A 19996-nucleotide genomic window follows, 5' to 3' on the forward strand; every position below is an offset into this window, starting at 1 on the left:
TGCAAAGAGAATTGTTTACAGCCTTTCAGCAAGACAACATTAATTTACATGATCATTCCCAAATTCAATAGCGTGGTATCATAGCCGCTGCGCAAGAGGTTACACTGAATGAGTATAATCATAAATTTCGAAATTTCTCCACGCCAACCTCAAACCTTACAATAACTGATAGATACTTTATAGTTCCTAAATCAAAATGCTAGTTTCTCAAAGCAATGCCCCCTATGGCTTACATGTACTCGTTGAAAATCAACCAACTGAGCGCTATTTTTTTTATTTTTTTGTTGATATTTTCATATTGTTAAAAATAGAGGGGTTCACAAGATATTATACTTTGTCTCCAGAGCAGTTGTAATCATCGCAATACAGTAGGCAGCACTCAGAGGGAAACCAGAAACTGCAAAATAGAGTTTATTAGAAACAGAAAAATATTTGGAGAGAATTCTTATTTTGGATAACTCATGATTAAAGAAAAATTCTTGTAATGAATTGATTTACAGGTGTAAGTTTAACTTGCAAAAAAAAAAAAAAAACTTTAGAAAAAAAGCATTCGGTGCACAAATTACAATAATAACAAAGAAATATAAACCTCAAGCTGAAGGCATAAATTCTCAAGTATGTTTTTAAAACAACGGTGATAACAAAACACTTTCAGCTAGGTAACTAGAGGGTACAATTGGGGATAAAAATTATAATAACTCCAATGAGCCACATCTAATTTTCTTACTCACCCAGTAATGCCTTTGTGCACAATTAATTTCTCCCTAATTCTGCTGTATTATGTGTTATAGCATTCAGTAGGAAGTTTAAAACAGTAAAAATTCTCCCAAGTTCTGCTATGTTTATTATAGGCACATCACACAGTTAAAATTTTGTCTTGAACTGGAATCCTGATGGTTGCACGGGTCCCAATTCCCAAGGATGACATCTTCTGTTAAAGGGCAATGAGCTGCATTTCTATCCCTAGGCTACACTATTGACATGCTTCATAGGGAGTGGGTTTTCTTAAAGCAATATGAATACTGAGACCTAAAAGAAAACAATAAATTAATTTATTCATTTACCAAAAGTGATGCTGAAGAACATGGAGAAAGGACATTAGCAATCACAACTTTTTTTTTTCTTTCTGATGGGGGAGAAAGGACACTAGTAATCATATAAAAAGTAACTTGGCTGAAATTTATACAAAAACGTGATGATGGACAAAGAAAGCAATGCAGGACATACTTGATATAAAATCATCTGCATACTCCTTCTCAATTTTCCCATGGGCCATTGCACCAACCTGGAAACCCAGAGTATTAGAGAGACAATTTTTTCAGGTCGGATATGCGTGCCTTTGTTAGTGTGAAGTTACAGTTATTATAAGCTTACCACAAAAACAATGTCAGCATCACTAACAGCAGAAGCCACATATTGGTTTATATTAACCAATTTATCTGAACTATGTGATAGTCCTGTATTGAAGAAAAACATAAACATCGTTTCTAGTAATGGAGCAGATGACACAGAAAAACTCATCAACATTCATTATCTTACCTATTTTGCGAGAGTTGAGGGGTAGATACTGGGTTACAGGGTTCTTGATCACACGCAGAAGTTTCTCACGCTTACCAACGGCAGAAATACTTAGCTTTTGTAGCAGCTGCACTGCAAGGTAGCTGAAAATAGTAAACAAAACGCAAACATACTCCCAAATTTATAGGCCCAGGTAAGGTAAAACTGACTGAACTTACACATGATACCAGCGAACCGCTTAAATGTCCTTGGAATACGAACATAGGGTTTAACTTCAATAAGGACACCTTTCTCAGTTCTCACATACACAGCTCGCAACCTTCCACTCTTATTAATTCGGCTATCCAAAATCATTAGCAGAGCCTGAAAACAACAATGCTTAGGATCATTTATGCTTAGCCGAACTAGAAGGAAAAACAAAAACAAAATAACATGAAATAAAGCTAATGGACTTGATGATAATTCAGGTCATCTCAATTTTGAAACAATTGCCTTATCTGAAGGATAATTTTTGGGACTCTATGCACAAAGTGCACGGCAATAAACATATAGCCGGGAACTTCATAGAATATATGACAATGATTGAAGAATAATGTCAATCAATGAAATGCAAAGTCCACTAACCTGATGAACAATGTCAGGCCTGTAATCAGCAGGATTTCTTTTATTTTTTCGTAAGAAATTGGCGTGGTCGTCTGAGTTCAAAAGCTGATAACTCTGTAAACATAAAACTAGTTACAAAAACAGAAAAAGTTGACAAAATCAATGAAATTCGGAAAACATAAAAAATCGCAATAAGCCCTGAGAACCTAGAACCCCACAATACTACTCCAAGTAACCCAAATCGAAACTTTAATCGTTTCGGGAACAAGAAAAATTTGGAAGAAGACCCAATAAAGTTCCCAAAGCATTCTGTTAAACCAGTATGCCTCATAGCCTAAAACCCCATCATACAGTTCCTCCACAACAACCAAAATCAAATTTCCATATTTTACTACGTATAAGCCAAATTCCAACTCGAATATAGTTTATTGACCTTCCCAACTTTCGCAACTTCCAAAGAAGCCTTTTCAAGAATGAAGATGACACCGGCTTTGTCGGCATTTTGGTGGCTTGGGGCAATCGGAATACCCTGAAGTTCATTCACTACCTCCTTTTCTTTTCCTTCTTCTGCTTCTTCCTCACTATTACTTGTTTTCTCTATCACATCTCTCTTTGCATCTTGCACAGGCTGTTCTGCTACTTGTTCTTCTCCTTCTTCTTCTCTGTCATATACCTCTTCCCTCTTCTTCCGCTTCTTCCCCTTCACCGCATAGGGCCGTACCATCCTTTCTTCTACTGCTTCCTACAAACCTCCGAGCCAGTAAGAGGGGACAGGATGGGAATGGACTGTGGAGACGAAAGAAAGTTATTAGGGCAACCTTTTGAAGTTTTAATGGGCTCCCGAGTAAAGCTGACCCAAGCCCAATAGATAACGTGTTGTTTTAATTTTGCCCCCTCCGAGAGTCCGAAGTTGTGTCTCCCTAAAAGTAAAAAAGTAAAAATGTTAGGGTAGAGTAGAGCGAAATATGGGTAACTTTTAGGGTCTGTTTAGAATTATTTCTGGTATTTTAGACAAAATATAAATTTTCCTACCTAGCTACTTCCATAATTTTATATTCTCTTTGTCCTCCTTCGCAATTTTCTGATACCGTCTCTAAAACCCTCCTCTTCTTCTCTACCGTCTTGTCTCCCTCGTAAACCTCTATCTCTATACCTCTGACGTCTCGGTTTTTCGCTTTCGGAGACCAACCGCTCTCTTTTCTTTGGCAAAGCAAGCAAAAATAATGGCTTACCAAGGAGGCAGCCTCAAGTCGACCTCCATTAATGGGGTGAAGACGTACACTGTGGCATCTCAGAACCGCTCTCTCGCCTCTTGGCTTGACCCTAAGAAGCAGCGAGCTCTTCGCAAGGACAAAAGTGAGCCCTCTACCCCTTCCCTTTCCATTACTTCCCAATTTATTTATCTTCTTTTCCGCTTTAATTCTCACGTTGCTTTATATTCTTGGTCATGATTTATTTTTGTTTGTATGTTTGGATAGTTTAGATTAAAGGAATGTGAGTTAGAAGATTCACTTAAATCCTGAACGCCGTATTCGATTTGAGAAATCTAGACTCATGCGTTCGTGGTTTTTGAGTATTGCTAGTAATTTGCGTTTTCTTTGTTTCTTATTTAAATAAAAGTCCCATGGTAAAAATGTATGCTTGCTCGAGGTTTTAACGGGGTCTTTTTTTATGATTTTTTTGTATCCTTTTCTAGCTCCTAACTTGTAACTATGCGTTCTCTCTTATATACAACTTGGGCTATTCCTTGTTACTGGATTCAATAAAATTTATTTTACCCGTAAAAAAATTTATGCTTGAAAGGAATATTCCTGAAACCAGTTGGGCGTTGAAAATTTAAAAAATAAATGGATTGAATGACAGGTCTATAGCTGTAAATTAAATAGGACTATGATATTTGAAAGTGGTCAATATATGGCTTCATAGGTCAACATAGGTTCGATTATGTTAATTTCATTAATCTTCATATTTTCTTATTACCCTGTATTTTTTTTTGGGCACCGGGTTTCCAGAAATGGCGTCCTGAATAATCTTGCGGGTATACAGGCTCTTAGCAATGAGTTTTTTGCAAGTGCACCTTGGTTAATTCAAGGAGAAAATCCTCAAGTCCAATGGTCCCTAGAGATTGTTTGCACTCAAGGAGATTTGAACCTTAGACCTGAGGGAAGCATGCCCCCAAACCCAAGGTCTTTACCACTTGAGCCAATCCCTAGGGGTTTATTACCCTGTATAATAGATCATGCAAAGATATTATGCAGTATTAATACAGCCAACGTGTTCATTAATTGTGTTGATCTCTTGTTTCCTCTCATTTACTTTGTTAGATTACATGCAAAGGGTGGACTTGATACAAGATTTAAGGTTTGAAACTGCAACCACCAAGATCAAGGCAACTCCTGATGGGCAGTATCTTATTGCATCAGGTACTTTAGAGCTCATTTTTATATTTAGTCGTTTAAGATGAAAGTACTTTGTTTTCATGTACCAAAAAAAAAAAAAAAAGGATATAAATCCAATGGATATAAGAATTTACTGTATATACAAATAATGCTCGTTCATAATTTATATGCAGGTATATATCCACCTCAAGTCAAGGTGTATGAGCTAAGGGAGTTGGCATTGAAGTTTGAGAGGCACTTGGATTCAGAGATAATTGACTTTCAGGTACTTTTACATGCCTGCTAAAGACTGTCATTCTTCAGTAGATTTTATACTTATTCCTAACAATACATTGTAATATGACATTTAGTATCTAATGAGGGCTAAGAAGTGCGGTCAAATGAGTCAAGTCAAGCTGAGCTTTGGATGATTGGGCTCGAATTGGCAGGCTGTCCAGTTAGCTAGAGCACAACTCAAGCTTAACTTCTGCAAAAATAAAAAAATGGGAGCTCACTTGGTATTTTTTTATGATGTAAAACCTCACCAAAGTAGGACCCTTTGGATCCACCCATGGGAAGTTAACCCTGGATACACGATCTATCCTGTCATAACCGTGTATCAGGTACTTTAGAGAAACTTCTAGTATGGTTTCAAACCTAGGATATCTGTTATCCCAAGCTCACCCTTTGACCATAAGGTTGCACCTTGATGGTAGCTTCTGTAAAACGTGTCGTAAATACAAGTAGGCGAAATTCCCCAAGAAAGTGAGCCTAGATCCTAGTCAAGCTCTGAATCTTTGGGAACTCCCCACAATTCTACCAAGGTGCTCAGTTGTAGGAGTAAATGGGGTTCAACAATATCTTGGGTCTTGGCTCATGATTCCACGTAAGGGATTCATTCATCTCCATTTAAAGAATCTATATCTCTAACCATCTTTCTTTTATCCGTTTTGTTTTACCTTTTTTTTTTCTTTTTTCTTTTTTTCTGGTTTCTGGATTTTTATACACCTTTGATCTTATTCTCATAGGTGCGGTCCTTGATATGTGGACTGCAATCTTCTTTCAAATGTTATATGCTTCCCTTCTGAAATTCATAATTCATTTCAGTCTATGCTTATCCTACTGTTTTTTCTCTTTTACAATTTTCTTGTATGAAGTATTATTGAGCCAATGTTTTCTGGTTCATGTAGGTTCTGGCTGATGACTATTCAAAGCTAGCATTTTTATGTGCTGATCGCTCTGTTTGTCTACATGCCAAATATGGAAAACATCATTGCCTGCGGATTCCAAGGTTGTATTTTGATGCCTTGTGTACATTTCTTCTCATTTATGTGTATTATATGCTGTCTGTTTCTTTTTTCATATGTTTTAGATCTTGAAATTGTGTTTCAAATATGTACTTATCAAAAAAAAGAAAAGAAAAGAAAAGAAATTGTGTTGAAGATTTTTTTTTTTTTGATAAGTAATATTAAATTTTATTAATGTAAAGAAGGCGTAAGCCAGGTACACTGGGAGTATACATGTGAATACACCACTTTAAGAGCTAGAAAAAGTTACAAGGAAATCATGGAAGCTGAGACCATTGAACTCTAAAGCCATGGCCCACAAAAATAAAGTCTTCCATAAAAAACCCCTAAATTCTTCTATAGATCTTTCCTGGTCCTCAAAAAGCCTGCTGTTTCGTTCACTATTTTTTCAAGTTTGCCAAATTGTTTATTGTCTCTCTTCAATGTCCTACTCATTTTTCGTGAGTAATAAAAGATTTTATTAATAAACGTAAAGGGCGCAACCCAAGTCTACAGGAAGTACATAAGAGGAATGCGAAACTAGAAATAGAAAAAGGAACAAGAAAATCGTGAAACTCATTGTTGAAGCTTTTGTCTCAAAACCCTTTATCTTTGGGGGACAACTCATACTTTAGTTTTTTGGTACCGAGTTTTCAGGATTTTTCCTTTTTTATTTTATTGCTTAGGTATATCTTGTGTACCATAAAAGTGTATCTTGTATACTTCTGTGTGCATGGGTTGGGTTGCACCTTTTCTAAGTTTGAATAAAATCTTATATATAAAAAAAATAGTGTTGTATTGTGTTTGTATCTGATATTCATATTGATGCTTCTTAGTACTTCACTGAGACTTCCGAATTAGGACTTTCTAACCTTAAGTATATATCGTGAAAGTTGCAGTAATTATATTTATGGATCCCTTTGTTCAACATTGCACATAAGTTTAATAATATATATATATTTTTTTATAAGTAAAATAAATTATATTATCAAAAGAAGGCAAAAGCCTGATACAAAGATTAGAGACCACATCTAGGTATGAACAATGGATATAAGGAACTCATGTAGCCCCAAACCATTGAAATCAACCGCTAAGGTCCATGTACAAAGAGTTCTAAAGAAAAAAACTTTCAATTCCTCCAACGATCTCTCTTTGTCCTCGAACGTCCTGTCATTGCGCTCTCTCCATAGACACCACATGATGCATATATGGATCATCTTCCATACTGCTTTTATCTGTTGATTTCCTCTCATATTTTTCCAACTGGCCAATACCCCGACCACCGTCTCCGGCATAGCCCAGGCCAAGTCCATTCTGCCAAGTACCTCATTCCATAGCCTTTACCTCACAGTGTATTAAGAGATGGTTCACCGATTCACCTCCCTTTCTACACATGCAACACCAATATGTGATGATCACCCTGCGCTTCCTCAAATTATCAGTTGTGAGAATCTTACCCAATGCTGTAGTCCACACAAAAAATGCTGCTTTGGGTGGCGCCTTATGCCTCCATATCTTTCGCCATGGGAACTGAATAGGTGTCTCTTGGGAAAGAGACTTATAAAAAGAGCGCACCGAAAAAGTACCTTTAATAATATATATCCTGAAAGTTGTAGTTGACCTTGACTGTGTGCAACATATTTTTCTGATTGGATCTCATGATTTGTTAAACTTTTGTGTCTGTCTTTGTGTAACAGGATGGGAAGGGGTATGGCTTATGATTGCTGGTCTTGCGACTTACTTTGTGCTTCCTCTTCTCCAGATCTGTACAGAATTAATTTAGAACAGGTTATCAGCTTAACTATATGTCCTCGTATTATCTTTTAATCACATGAAAAAAATATTTTCCCTTCTAGTACCTTCACTACAGTGTAGATTTTTTATATTAATGATGTTACTCTAATTCTAATTTGCAACACATTGTTACTACACTATAATGCTGTACCAAGGGCCATTGACTGCTAAATATTAAAATGATTACCACATTCACGTGTTCAGAATATGTTTTAATTTACAAAAATTATTTATTTATATTAAAGGTTGGGTAAAATGGATCAATCTTTGTGTATTTGTTTATGTATTGTTCAGTGAAAAGGCAACAAGTTAACAAGTTATGGTGTTTCATGTTAGTATCTGAGCAACATATGGGCGAAGTAGAATGTGACAAATCCTAAAGAGGGAGAAATGATACTTTTTGAAACTTCAGGGTGGCAAATGATCATACTCCAGCAATACTATAATCATCTTTATTAATAATGATGCTGGCATGCTATTTATTACATGCTTTAAAAATCTTTGCATAGCAATAGCTTCCACCAGTTCATAGAGTCCACAATCACTGTATGATATACTTATTTCTGTTATTTGTAGTTGAATTGAACTTCATTTTACGTGTTGAATTTGTTCACCTCCTTCATTGTCATAGTTTGTCAATAATTTTTTGACATTTTTTCAGGGACGATTCCTATCTTCCCTTACCACACAATCACCAGCAATAAATGTGGTTTCTCGAAGGTTGTCCATGGATCCTGTTATCTTTTTTATCCTACTTTGTTTTGTTTTTTTTTATTGATTGGAATGTTTTGATAATTAGCAAATATTTGTCTATTTGCTCTTGTTCAAGTATATTGTGGTTTTATTTTACAATTTCAGCAAGGTTCATGGCCTAGTTGCATGTGGTGGAGAGGATGGGGCTTTAGAATGCTTTGACATGAGAATGAGATCTTCGGTGGGTAGAATTGATGCTGTTGCACCTACTGGTGATATTGACCAGGTAGCACTCCCACTTCTAATTCTCCGATGCAGATATTAATTTCTGTAAAATAGATTTTAATGTTTTTAAAAGAGGGGGGGTGGGGAGATTTCTCATGTCCTGAAAGTGTTGGTGAAAATCGTTCACTGAGATTCACATTTCATAGACTCCATTAGGTTTAATTGAATTCTCAAGATGACTACTACCTGCTTGGTCTGGAGGGCAGATCCTTGCCGTTAAAGTTGCTACTTATGCTTGTATTATTTGCTTATTGGATTCCAGATTATATATGGGTCCAGTGTGGGCTTCCATCATTTCTACTTTTTTTTTATTCTTTTATATTTGTGGAAGATGCCATGACATTTATGAATGCCACTCTATCCCTCTCATGCTTTGGGTTGAGGAATATGGGGCATAAGTATGTCAGCACTCTCCATTTTAAGAGAGATGTCCACAGACTTTTCATATAGGTTCCTGTGGATAATGACACGGCAGTTGAACTTTTTAATGGAAACTGTCTCTTAAGTCTTACCATACTTGATAAATTTATAGGAGGTCACTTCATTGGAGTTTGATGGAGATGGAGGTTTCCAATTGGCTGTAGGAAGTAGCACAGGAAAGGTATGATGTCATTTTAGCTGTGTAAGATGATTATATAATTAGTTTTTTCAATTGGCATAATTTATATTGTTCACAATTGATAATATCCTTTTAATAAAGAAATTGATCACTGATCAGACACTTTCTGGTCCTTGAAGGAAAGAATTATCTGCTTGAAAATATAAATATTGTTTCAGTATATGGTGTCGATGTTCAAAATGGACCACTTTTACAGAGGGAAGATTTTAGAAATGAGATATTATACTGGACTAAAATGAGATTCTGAGACCTAATGGGGTGAGTGAAGTCTTCCCCCCCCCCCTTACAAAAATAAAAGTGCAGGAGCCAGAGAGGTATGAAGCAAAGGTTGATGTATTGGGTTGAATTGTTAACCAGATTACAATAGGGTTTCAGACTAATCACTAATTATATTGTCTTAGGTAGAAAGTTTCTATGTCACTAGGGATAATGTTGTTTATCTTTTTGTATTGAAATCATATTTACATTCTAATTTTTCTTTCACAACTCGACTCAAATTTGACCACTAGGTATTAACGACTTGAAAGCTTAAACTTCTTACTGTAGAGGTTGAGACAAATAGTAATGCAAAAGATAAACTGTGAACATATATTAGTATAGTGAAATAGGGGTGTCCTTTCAGAAGACGTGAAAAAAAAGATGGAGAGGACACTATAAAGAAATTACTAAATGAAGATTGTACCAGGGTCTGTCTGAGGATTTCTTTGGGCATTATTTATATGTAAAATTTGGGCCAGGATTTAGCTGCTAATTTGCAACAATATTTTGAAAGATGTGAATTGACATGGGAGGGGAGATGCAATGGGATCTGTGAGACTTTGCCAATTTGGTCAGGCCAGAATGATTATGATGAAGGGCAGTATCACCATTTTTCCTTCTCCTCTGTCTACCAAAAGCCTCTGCTTAAGTATAGGAGTAATGTCCAATTTTGCAAGATGAAAATACTTGTCTTTGTTGTTGGTGTCGAAGTTATCAATTTTCAAATTGTTGTCCACTGAGCGGGTTTTCATGCTTTGATATTAAATTCACTCTGAATCTATATGCTACCATGCCATTTTGAAGTTATGAATTTTACCTTCACATTGAGTACAGGTGCTGATCTATGACTTGCGTTCATCTTATCCAATTCGAGTGAAGGATCACATGTGAGTATTTGCTCATGCTGTTTATTGTGTTTGTTTTACAATGGGCTGAAAACTTTGCTTGAGAATGATTTCTTGCTGAAAGTCATGTCATTGTTCTATAGGTATGGGAGCCCAATATTGGATATTAAGTGGCATCGTACTCTAAATTCTGAACAACCAAAGCTGATTACCACTGATAATCATGTAGTTAGAATATGGGACCCTGAAACAGTAAGTGGAAGAACTGAAGACTTTGGTTTACTAACTTTATTATTCACGAGTTTTCCAAGCTCTTTTTCCTTTCTTAATAGTTGTGTTCAAAGTATACTCCCTGCGTACCTTGTTGTTGCCTATGTTTCTCTTTATTGGTTATGAATAAAATCTGATCCCATCAAAAAGGGGAAAAAAAATTCTTATAATCTGTCTTTAGTTTTTATGGAAGTCTTGAGTTGCTAATCACCCTTAAAGTCAAAACCTTTTCATACAATGGATTCTTCGTATGATTCAAATACACTTTCAGTTATTCCTTTTCATATTGGCCGGTACCATTTATACACCTATATGAGTATTTATATTACTTTCCTGTGGATATATCTCTATATATATATAGTTCAGCTACTTATCAAAAAATATATATATATATAGTTCAGCTGAATAGTTTGGATATGGCTAATAGGGAGCCCACCCATATCCTGCTAAAGTGTGGTCCATATTCTCAGCTTCTAATCAACCTATCAAAAAAAATAAAGTTCCCAGCTTTTAATTGATTTTTTCATTGTTTTTAGGGAGAAGGCATGACCAGCATTGAACCGACGGCTGGCACTATAAATGATATTTGTGTATTTGATGGCAGTGGGTTGATGTTGCTGGCTTTAGACTGCAGCCAGATACCATCTTACTTCGTACCAGCTCTTGGACCTGCTCCAAAGTGGTGCTCTTACCTAGAAAATCTAACGGTGTGTTTTTTGCATATGTTATATGGTTCACCATTGCTTTAGATCAATCATGTTAGAGATCTTGGTGTATATTGGTGATGTTGTCTGATTTCTTGCAGGAAGAGCTCGAAGAGGGTGCACAAACAACCATATATGATAATTTCAAGTTTTTGACAAAAGAAGACCTTGAGAAGTTGAAACTGACTAATCTAATTGGAACAAATCTTGTACGAGCCTACATGCATGGGTTTTTTATTGATTATCGGCTGTACAAAAAGGTAAGATTTTTTTTTTTTTTTAAATTTTGTATCCATTCCTAGTTTTTAATGGAAGATGCTATGTCCTGTTTTTTTAAACAAAATTGATATTTTTTTAATGTTTTCTTTTCCATCCAATGGTTTATGGTTTGTCTTATAAGAAACATATGTAGCAAAACAATTTGTGTGCCAAGCAAATAAAGGGACATAAATGGAATACAGAAAATTAGGTCATCTGACACGTTTCAGATAATAAAAACTTAGTGTCTTTTGTGGTTTTTATATGGGCTATAACTTGTTTCTTAGTGATGTCAAGACCAGTGGAAAAAGAGATCTACATGTCAACATTCTAGAACTTTGAGATTAATATATCTATAATTTAAATATTGATCGAGAAGATTTACATCTTGATATTTGTTTAACTCAAACGATACTTCCTCCTCCCCTAAGAACTGGTTGAGCGCCGTGGGTTTAGGACCTATTTGTGCTAGAGAAAAAAATGGTTCTATGCTCAATATGGAACTATAGTTATTAGATTGGACTTTCTGGATAATCTGCATGTAAATATGCAGTTCTAATGGTTTTTACTCCTGCAGGCAAAAGCACTGGCAGATCCTTTTGCGTATGATGCTTACGTAGAACAGCGGAAGAGAGAGAAATTTGAAAATGAACGTGCATCTCGAATTACGGTGAGTTATCATCTAATATTTGAGTAATTTTCTTTGACTGTATATTCATTAAAAAAAAATTCTGACTGTACCCCTCTTGCTTTGCATATTTACCAATACAATATGTAGGCTGTAACATGGTGTAATCACATGGTTATAGCATTATTCTTAAATTAATGCAGTGGTATACTTATGCAACTCTTCTGTTACCTTGAGGATTTGGTTTTCAGGAAGAGTTTTAAGTACCTGTGCTTTTCTCCCTTGTCTACTGCAAGAAATTTCTAATTTGACTTTGTTAGTGTCCTCTTGCCATGACCTACCTTTGTACTTGGGCTATGCATTTTCCCTTTTTTAATAAAATCTCCATTAAAAAAAGTGTCATCTCACTATGAACATGAACTCATGTCACCTATTTTTATAGATTTGATTTATATCTTTCTTCACTTCTTCCTCTCGTTTTGTTCTTTTCCACTATAGACTATTTTTAGACAAGGTGACTATAATTTCTTATGGCCATAAACTTACATTGTATATTACTCCCTTTGATGAAATATGGACTTTGTCCTACACTTAAATACTAAGGAAGAATGTGATTACAATTGTTGCTAGCTTGCTATCATTTGTGAAAAGAGTGGCTGATTACCATTTGCCATTCATTTAATCCTGATGATAATGGACATAGCATTTTGGTTTTGTGTTGCCAGTGCTTCCTTTGATCAGCAGAATGAACAGAGTGGGGGTAAATGAGAACTTGGCATTTTATAATGGACTGGATGAAATGGATGTTTTAGAAATGCAAATGAATTTTTAGAATTGCTAATTTCATTTGCTTTTTTTATGCCTTTTGGCAATTAGAGCATTGCAACTTAAATACTCTTCATTTATTCCAGTTTTGGTGCTATTAGGTTATGAGATGTTTATTGACATCAAGTTTATCATGCACTCTCGTATCGTTTCCGAATTGGATTAGATGGGTTAATTCTTATTTCTGATTTCTAATGCCTTTCATTTCTGGCCTCTTTATGTTTATATTCCTGCAGATTAGGAGGAAGTTACCCAAGGTTAACCGGGATCTTGCAGCTCGTATTCTTGAAGGTGAGGAAGCGGAAAATGAAAAGAAAGATGCTGATGACAATGATACTAAAAAGCCATCAAAGAAAAAGAAAGGACTTGGCAGTGAGGTTCTTGAAGATGAGCGGTTTGCAGCTATGTTTAGAAACAAGGTATGATAATGCGATCATATGGTAGTGCACTTTCTTGTTTTCCTTTCGTTTCTCAGTTTTTATATAATTTTTGTCATATTTTGTCTTACCTCTTTTGTTAAGAAAATTCTTGTTCCTTGAGCTTGGTAGTAACAGGATCACGGGATAGAAATCTGTTAGTTAAGTATGTTTTAATAGATCGTAAACATATGGACATATATAGGTAGATCATTTTGTCCAGATTTTGGTATTTTAGTGGAGTGCTTTTACTGTTTTATTGAAATGTTCCAACATCTAAACCCCATCTAGAACTTTGGGTGGTAAAAACAGTAATCTATTCTAGTGTAGCCCGATTTACATGTGAAATTGATCGTTCAATTTTATTGTTAGGGCTACTCATGAACCACTCTCTTTGGATGCTTTCTGAATCACTGGACTGATTCAATTCATTTCCTTCCTAATTTTTACATCCAGGAATTTGAAATTGACGAGTCCTCCTACGAGTATCTGTCGTTACATCCTGTGTCTTCCATTAAGCAACCATCTCTGGTGGAGGAACATTTTGAACGTGTAATGGAGGATGAAGATTTAAGCGATTCCGATGCCTCAGCAGCATCTCAATCATCAGAAGGCGAACTTGGCAATGACAAGAGTAAAGCAAAGAACAAAGCACAAGTTCCAAGGTGAGGCTTTGTAGCCATAGACTTATTGAATTTTATACTTGCTGTTTCTTACTGGTATCAGACACTGAAATGTGGATTTCCAAGCATGGTTTTCCCTATTGGGTGAGCGTTGGAGGGTTTTAAACTAGGGTGCTCATATCCTTCATTATATTTATCAAGGGTGAAAACTTGGAAACCTGTATACTAACCGGATTCTTCTTTTCTATTTTGGAAATTGTAGATTGTATGAAGTTAAGGATGAGCGACATGCAGAGGCATTCTGGAGCGATGTATCACTTGCGAGGGAGGACTTGCTTCCCATTGGAGAGAGGGTAGCAGCTCTGAAAGATGATGGTCAGCCTTCTGGTATCCCAAGTGACGTTAAGTTTGGACCAGGAGGATCACGAGAGATTTCATTCACTTCCAGAAGCTCAGCCAGGTACAAGGAAGACGACGAGGACAAAGAACGGCAACGTGGGAAGAAACGAGGAGTTCAGTCATTGGGGCTTAAACCAGATGCATCTAGATTCGGAGGCCGAGGGAGAGGGAGAGGGAGAGGGAGAGGGAGAGGAAGAAATCCTGGCAGAGGCAGAAGAGGCCGTTGGTAAATGTGTCTTTCCATTTCTTTGTGAATTTCCTCTCACTTCATCTGGTCTGGGTTGGTCCACTTGATTATGGTGATGATAAGCATTGCTAATTTCACGAGGCAAGTAGTAGGGTGAGTGAATCTATGAGCTGATTGGGTTTTGCTGTTTTTTGTTTCTTTTCAGCATTTATTTAAGTTATGGAATAGTCTTTTTTGTTATATAAGGAAAGTTTTGTACTCTCGAGTCTCCACCCTCTCCCTCTACGCAGCTGTGATTCTGATCTTCCATAGGCAGTATACGCTGAGTCCTTGGGCCTTGATTTGAACAGAACATCAATAAGTGAGACATTTACCTCGTAGGCCCATCCTAGCTTTGGTCCCAGTTTGGATAATGAGTTGAGTTGAGATAAAAATTAAAAGTTGAATAAAATATTAATAGAATATTATTTTTTAATATTATTATTATTTTAAAATTTGAAAAATTTGAATTGTTTATTATATTTTGTATTAAAAGTTAAAAAATCGTAATGATTAGATAAGATGACTTGAGGTGAGTTTGGTAACCAAATGCGAACCCAACAAGACTTGGGCACAACCTCAAGCCTTTACCCTCTTTATTAGTATGTTAAATATGCTAAATCTGGTTTGTTGTTTTAATATTTAAAAAAAAAAATTGATTAAATAAATATTTGTATGGCAAAAAAGAAGCTTAGGAGATATATCGGATTTTAAATATTCCAACAATTTAAAAAAGAAAATGGATAAAATTTAAATCCTTATAAATTGATCAAGCAGCACTGATTTTCCTTCGATTGAGCAAGCCATTTATTTAGTTATTTCAACTACATCGGATTTTCTTTTTGAATGGATAAGCATGCCTTGAAATTATGGTTGCTTCTCCGGAATGGATTTTTAGTAATATTTAAAGAGAAATTTTTTAGCTACAAATGGATTATACAAAAGTAATTATAAAAACTGATATGTTTTCATGTTATTCGTCAGATTATAAAGTTAGTTTTATTGTAAAGTAAATCTAATAGATTTCATAAAATTACGTCAATTTATAAGATTATTTTTGTGCAATCTCTTTATGGCTATAATAGTCATCATACTTAAATTGAGTTGGCTTGTTCAACATGTTCAAAATTTGGCTTAATTTGAAGTCCATTTCTAGACAATTAGTAAAATTACTAAACAATGGAAATCGCTTTGTATATGAATAATTTCTAAGTTTTCAATTAGAACATTAATTTTTCATTAACTACATTAATTTCCAAACACTACAACTATTATTTAAAATAACGAAAATAACCATAATATTAATATAAGTTGTTTAGAATAAAATATGATAATTGGACCGGGATGGTGCTTCACGCACCACTGGTGGGAGCCACCGTTAGGCAAATTTTTTTTTTTTTGTTTTCTTTTCAAATCATTTTTTAATACTTTTAAATATTTTTAAAAAATATAAAAGTTTATAATATTATTAAATAATTTTTTCTTAATCATTAAGAAAAAAAATTGGCTAGCAGTGGCCTTAGTATTTTCCAATTGGATTGCGTTTCTATCAAAATTCTATAGAGGTAGGTAGTGAAATTTGCAGCTAATTTTAAAAAAAATATTGATTTTTTCTTAAAAATTCATGCACATCCTTATGATGGAAGTATATAGAGAGAATATGTGAGAAGAGTGCGATGGTTGGGTGGTTGTTTGACAATAAGCTTGGGGTTTTACATATCAATACTGATTTTTTCATATTTAAAATTTAAATTAATACTGTTTTTAATAAAATCTACTTTTTGACTAATCACAATAGATTGGTATAGATATTAATGTATAATTATATTTACAACTAGATTTTTCCATAAGCTTGGGAGCCCTAAGTGAGGGTTGAGAATAACGTGTGCTCCCACGCAGTTTGTCACCCTTATGCGCGTTGAGAATAACGTGTGCTCCTACGCGGTTTGTCACCCTTATGCGCGTGCATGTGTGTAGTAAGCCAACTTGGGGCTCGCGCATGCTCGTGCAGTTTATATCTCCAAATTCGGCAAAGCTCTCTCTCTTTTTTTATTCTCTCTCTGCTTTAAGTAGCATTGTAGAGCAAGTGGATGAAATATATGGAATTAACTACTAGCTAGTAGACGTCAAGTCGTTGAACTTCTTCTTTCTCCTCCTCTCCTTTTTCATTCACTCATTTGTATATTTTTTTAGATGACATAGTCTAGTATATGGATAAGGCCAAAATCTAAGTTATTTAATATTATAGAAGTTTCAGAAGGCATATCCTAACGATATAGATATGATAAATATATATTACTGTGAATTAAAGCCGACCGTCTTATTGCAAAAGCTTTCATATTATATATATACTGTTCTATCATGACAGAGCAATCAACTATACATATTTATTAGTATGATGATAGGCGAAGATTTCAGCCAAACGAGAGGGAAAAAAGATTTCATAAATGTTTATTTCAAGAGTACTGTTAAAGTGTGTTGGCTTGCAATTTCTTTTTTTTTTGGGGGGGGGGATTGTATATATAATAAAATGGAGTTTAATTATGTGTAAAAGAGAATAGACTATATATACTTGATGCACACGACGAACGTATGTACATATAGACACGTAGTATGAACACTGATGAAGGTGAGAAGATACCATTCTTTCTTAATCATCGAATGTTTTATCAACTAACTTGTAATTTTCAAAGGGAAAGCGAACAAATCTTATTAAAATTTCCACAATAAAGGGAATAATATTTAACCAATGGCCATGTGGCTCTAAGTATAAATACATATATAATCTATGATCATCTCACTTTTATGTTAAATTGAAGTGGTCTCAAAACTACTGCCAGCCAACTACTCCCATCATGTTAGCGTTAACACCACCTAGTTGGCTTTCCAACAATGGATCATCATCTTACTTCGACCAATATTCCATAAGGCAAGATCACCAGAACTATGTCCACAGAGACAACGATACATTAGAGTCTGCTCTTCATTTCCTTTCCTACGAGACCGTACAAGTCGGTCTTGATGACCCAGCAACAGTTAGTGGTGACCCAAAAATGGTTAAGAAGTTTAACCACAATGCTAGTGAGCGTGATCGGCGCAAGAAGATGAACGGTTTGTACTCCTCTCTCCGTTCGCTGCTTCCAGAGGCAGATCAGATGGTACTAATCCCCCCTTTCTAAACAGATTTCAAATCACCATATATATATTTTCATTTTGAACTCCCTTTACATATTGCTAATTTTTACAGTTTTAATGATATTGTTACAGAAGAAACTAAGCATTCCGACCACGGTTTCGCGGGTGCTAAAATACATACCAGAGCTACAGAAGCAAGTGGTGGGACTGATTCAAAACAAGGAAGAGCTTTTATCAATGATTTCTAGTCAAGCAGACATTGAAACTCAACATCAACAGATCAACCAACCTAAAACTATTGCTCGGAGTTCTTTGTCTACTGTTTCAGCAAGTCGACTTAATGATACGGAAGTTATGATACAAATATCCACTAGTAAGATCAATGATACTCCATTATCTGAGATCCTTCTCAGTTTAGAGGAGGTTGGAGTTCTACTACTAAATGTGTCATCCTTTGAGTCCTTTGGAGGGAGGGTCTTTTATGGTCTTCATCTTCAGGTAATTCGTTCTTTTTACTGTCGATCTCTTGCTTTTTCTTTCTCAGTTGTCAGCATCCTCATGTACAAGAGCACTCAAATTCCTCTTGGGAAAAGTAGAAGAAAGGTAAATATGGATATAGAAAGAAAAAGTCAAATCTTAATATATTAATCTTGTTACTTTATATATAGGAGAAAAATTGCAGAGCTTTATAAGTTCAAATCTCTCTTCAGAATTAATTCCTCTTGGGAAAAGTAGAAGAAAGGGAAATATGGATATAGAAAGAAAAAGTCAAATCTTAATATATTAATCTTGTTACTTTATATATAGGAGAAAAATTGCAGAGCTTTATAAGTTCAAATCTCTCTTCAGAATTCTTCTCAAAATCATGCAAAAACCTTCTTCTTATAGGGAATAGTCTACTGCATTATTAATTAATCTAGTCACACAATAGTCTGTTCTAATGCCTTTTTATTCTGCATTGGGTTTTACAGGGAGAAAGAAATCAAAGATTGGAGTGCGAGATTCTGAGTGAGAAACTCATGTCCCTGTATGATAAGAGAGAAGCTCCATTTCCCTGAAACCGCTGAAGTGCTAAGTAGTAATGTGATTCGATGTATTAGTGCTCTAGATATTTTAACCAGACAACTGGCCGTGCATAGAAGCAAGCTGTGAAGGAGTGCACCTGTGCAGAAACATTAACCGATCGATAAACAAATTATAGGCCGGAAACTTGGCATGCATGCATGGCCTATTTTTCTAAAACGCAGTATCTCTTCCCTTCGAAAGGAAAGATTTGTGGTGTGGTTGTATGTAATCCTATAGTTGCCAATGATCGATCAAACAGGTTGAGCTGGGCCTGGCATAAGCATTGAATCATGATGACTAGCTTTGCCATTCTAAATACAGGAATTTTAACATAGAAATGCTTTAGTCACAGGGATTTCATAAGAGTAAACCATAAACGGATGTATTTTGATGTAATACGTTAAATTTCAAAATGATTTATATTGTAAAGTAGATTTATTTTTATTGTAAAGTTACATTAATCAAGTCAGCTAATTATGATATGCTTTTATTGAATCTGCGAAAACAAAAATTAATACCATTCTCAACAAATTGTAGGTGATATGATCCGGGATTCAAAGGATTCCGATTATATACATCGTTTTGAACCACAAATTTTAGGTCCATTCTTCTATCTGGCCCCGAAATTCGTTGGAGGGTTGATGAAGAGGGTTCTAGTGGGACCCGGAAGGATCAAGAGAAGCCTCTTGGGAAATGGTTTGATTGGGCCAAGATCCATTCTTGGTGGGCCAAAGTTTATCCACATACGGAGTTCGGACACGACTTTTCAATTCCTATTTTTCTCCGATGGAATTAGTTTGCGTTTTTGAAACACCTAGATGCAAAAATGTGCTTGCTGTTATTTATATGAGAAAAGGAGAGACTGAGACTGAGAGCGATTTCCATTGATACTTTGCTATTGATAGTAAAGTGTGGACAGTCGGCAGAGTCACGGAAAGAAAAGATGGACGTTGCCAACAAAGCGAGAGCCCGACAGAAATTCAAACGTGCAAAGGAAGACTTTAGTGTCGTAGAAACTAAAGCCGCAACATCGATAAATTACCACCGGTATAAGAGATTCTCCTGTCGATTATTGTGAAAAGGTGAGAAAAGATATGATCTTTGTGTTGAATTTGAAGGCCCTGCAGCCTGCCTTGTGCAATCATGATCATAAGATTTGCTATTCCAT

General features: G+C 35.5%; 3 protein-coding genes across 4 annotated transcripts; 2 read left to right on the forward strand and 1 right to left on the reverse strand.

Moving 5' to 3' along the window:
* Positions 1-11: 11 nt before the first annotated feature.
* On the reverse strand, positions 12-2921 carry LOC122277526 (ribosomal RNA small subunit methyltransferase nep-1). The gene is made up of 7 exons (XM_043087540.1): positions 2555-2921; positions 2143-2235; positions 1737-1881; positions 1540-1650; positions 1375-1457; positions 1228-1285; positions 12-397 (listed from the first exon to the last, which is right to left on the reverse strand). Exons 1-7 carry the CDS (start codon positions 2843-2845, stop codon positions 318-320), a joined length of 861 nt encoding a protein of 286 aa, XP_042943474.1. The 5' UTR covers positions 2846-2921; the 3' UTR covers positions 12-317.
* Positions 2922-3175: 254 nt separating this feature from the next.
* LOC122277525 (nucleolar protein 10) lies at positions 3176-14847 on the forward strand. Of its 2 annotated transcripts, XM_043087539.1 has the most exons (17): positions 3338-3477; positions 4134-4307; positions 4446-4544; positions 4694-4785; positions 5690-5790; positions 7483-7573; positions 8241-8299; positions 8438-8558; positions 9090-9158; positions 10269-10321; positions 10423-10531; positions 11086-11256; positions 11355-11513; positions 12089-12181; positions 13201-13383; positions 13837-14045; positions 14266-14847. In XM_043087539.1, exons 3-17 carry the CDS (start codon positions 4451-4453, stop codon positions 14630-14632), a joined length of 1971 nt encoding a protein of 656 aa, XP_042943473.1. In that variant the 5' UTR covers positions 3338-3477; positions 4134-4307; positions 4446-4450; the 3' UTR covers positions 14633-14847. The 2 variants fall into 2 exon arrangements, with proteins under 2 accessions (XP_042943472.1, XP_042943473.1); XM_043087538.1 differs by lacking the exon at positions 4134-4307 and having other exon boundaries at positions 3176-3477.
* Positions 14848-17414: 2567 nt separating this feature from the next.
* LOC122275520 (transcription factor ORG2-like) lies at positions 17415-19311 on the forward strand. Its single transcript, XM_043084621.1, has 3 exons — positions 17415-17786; positions 17896-18261; positions 18735-19311. The coding sequence occupies exons 1-3, from the start codon at positions 17484-17486 to the stop codon at positions 18819-18821; spliced, it is 756 nt and encodes a 251-aa protein (XP_042940555.1). The 5' UTR covers positions 17415-17483; the 3' UTR covers positions 18822-19311.
* The last annotated feature ends 685 nt before the right edge of the window (positions 19312-19996 follow it).

This window comes from Carya illinoinensis, chromosome 9, assembly GCF_018687715.1.
Source record: "Carya illinoinensis cultivar Pawnee chromosome 9, C.illinoinensisPawnee_v1, whole genome shotgun sequence".
In the NCBI taxonomy this organism is placed as follows: domain Eukaryota; kingdom Viridiplantae; phylum Streptophyta; class Magnoliopsida; order Fagales; family Juglandaceae; genus Carya; species Carya illinoinensis.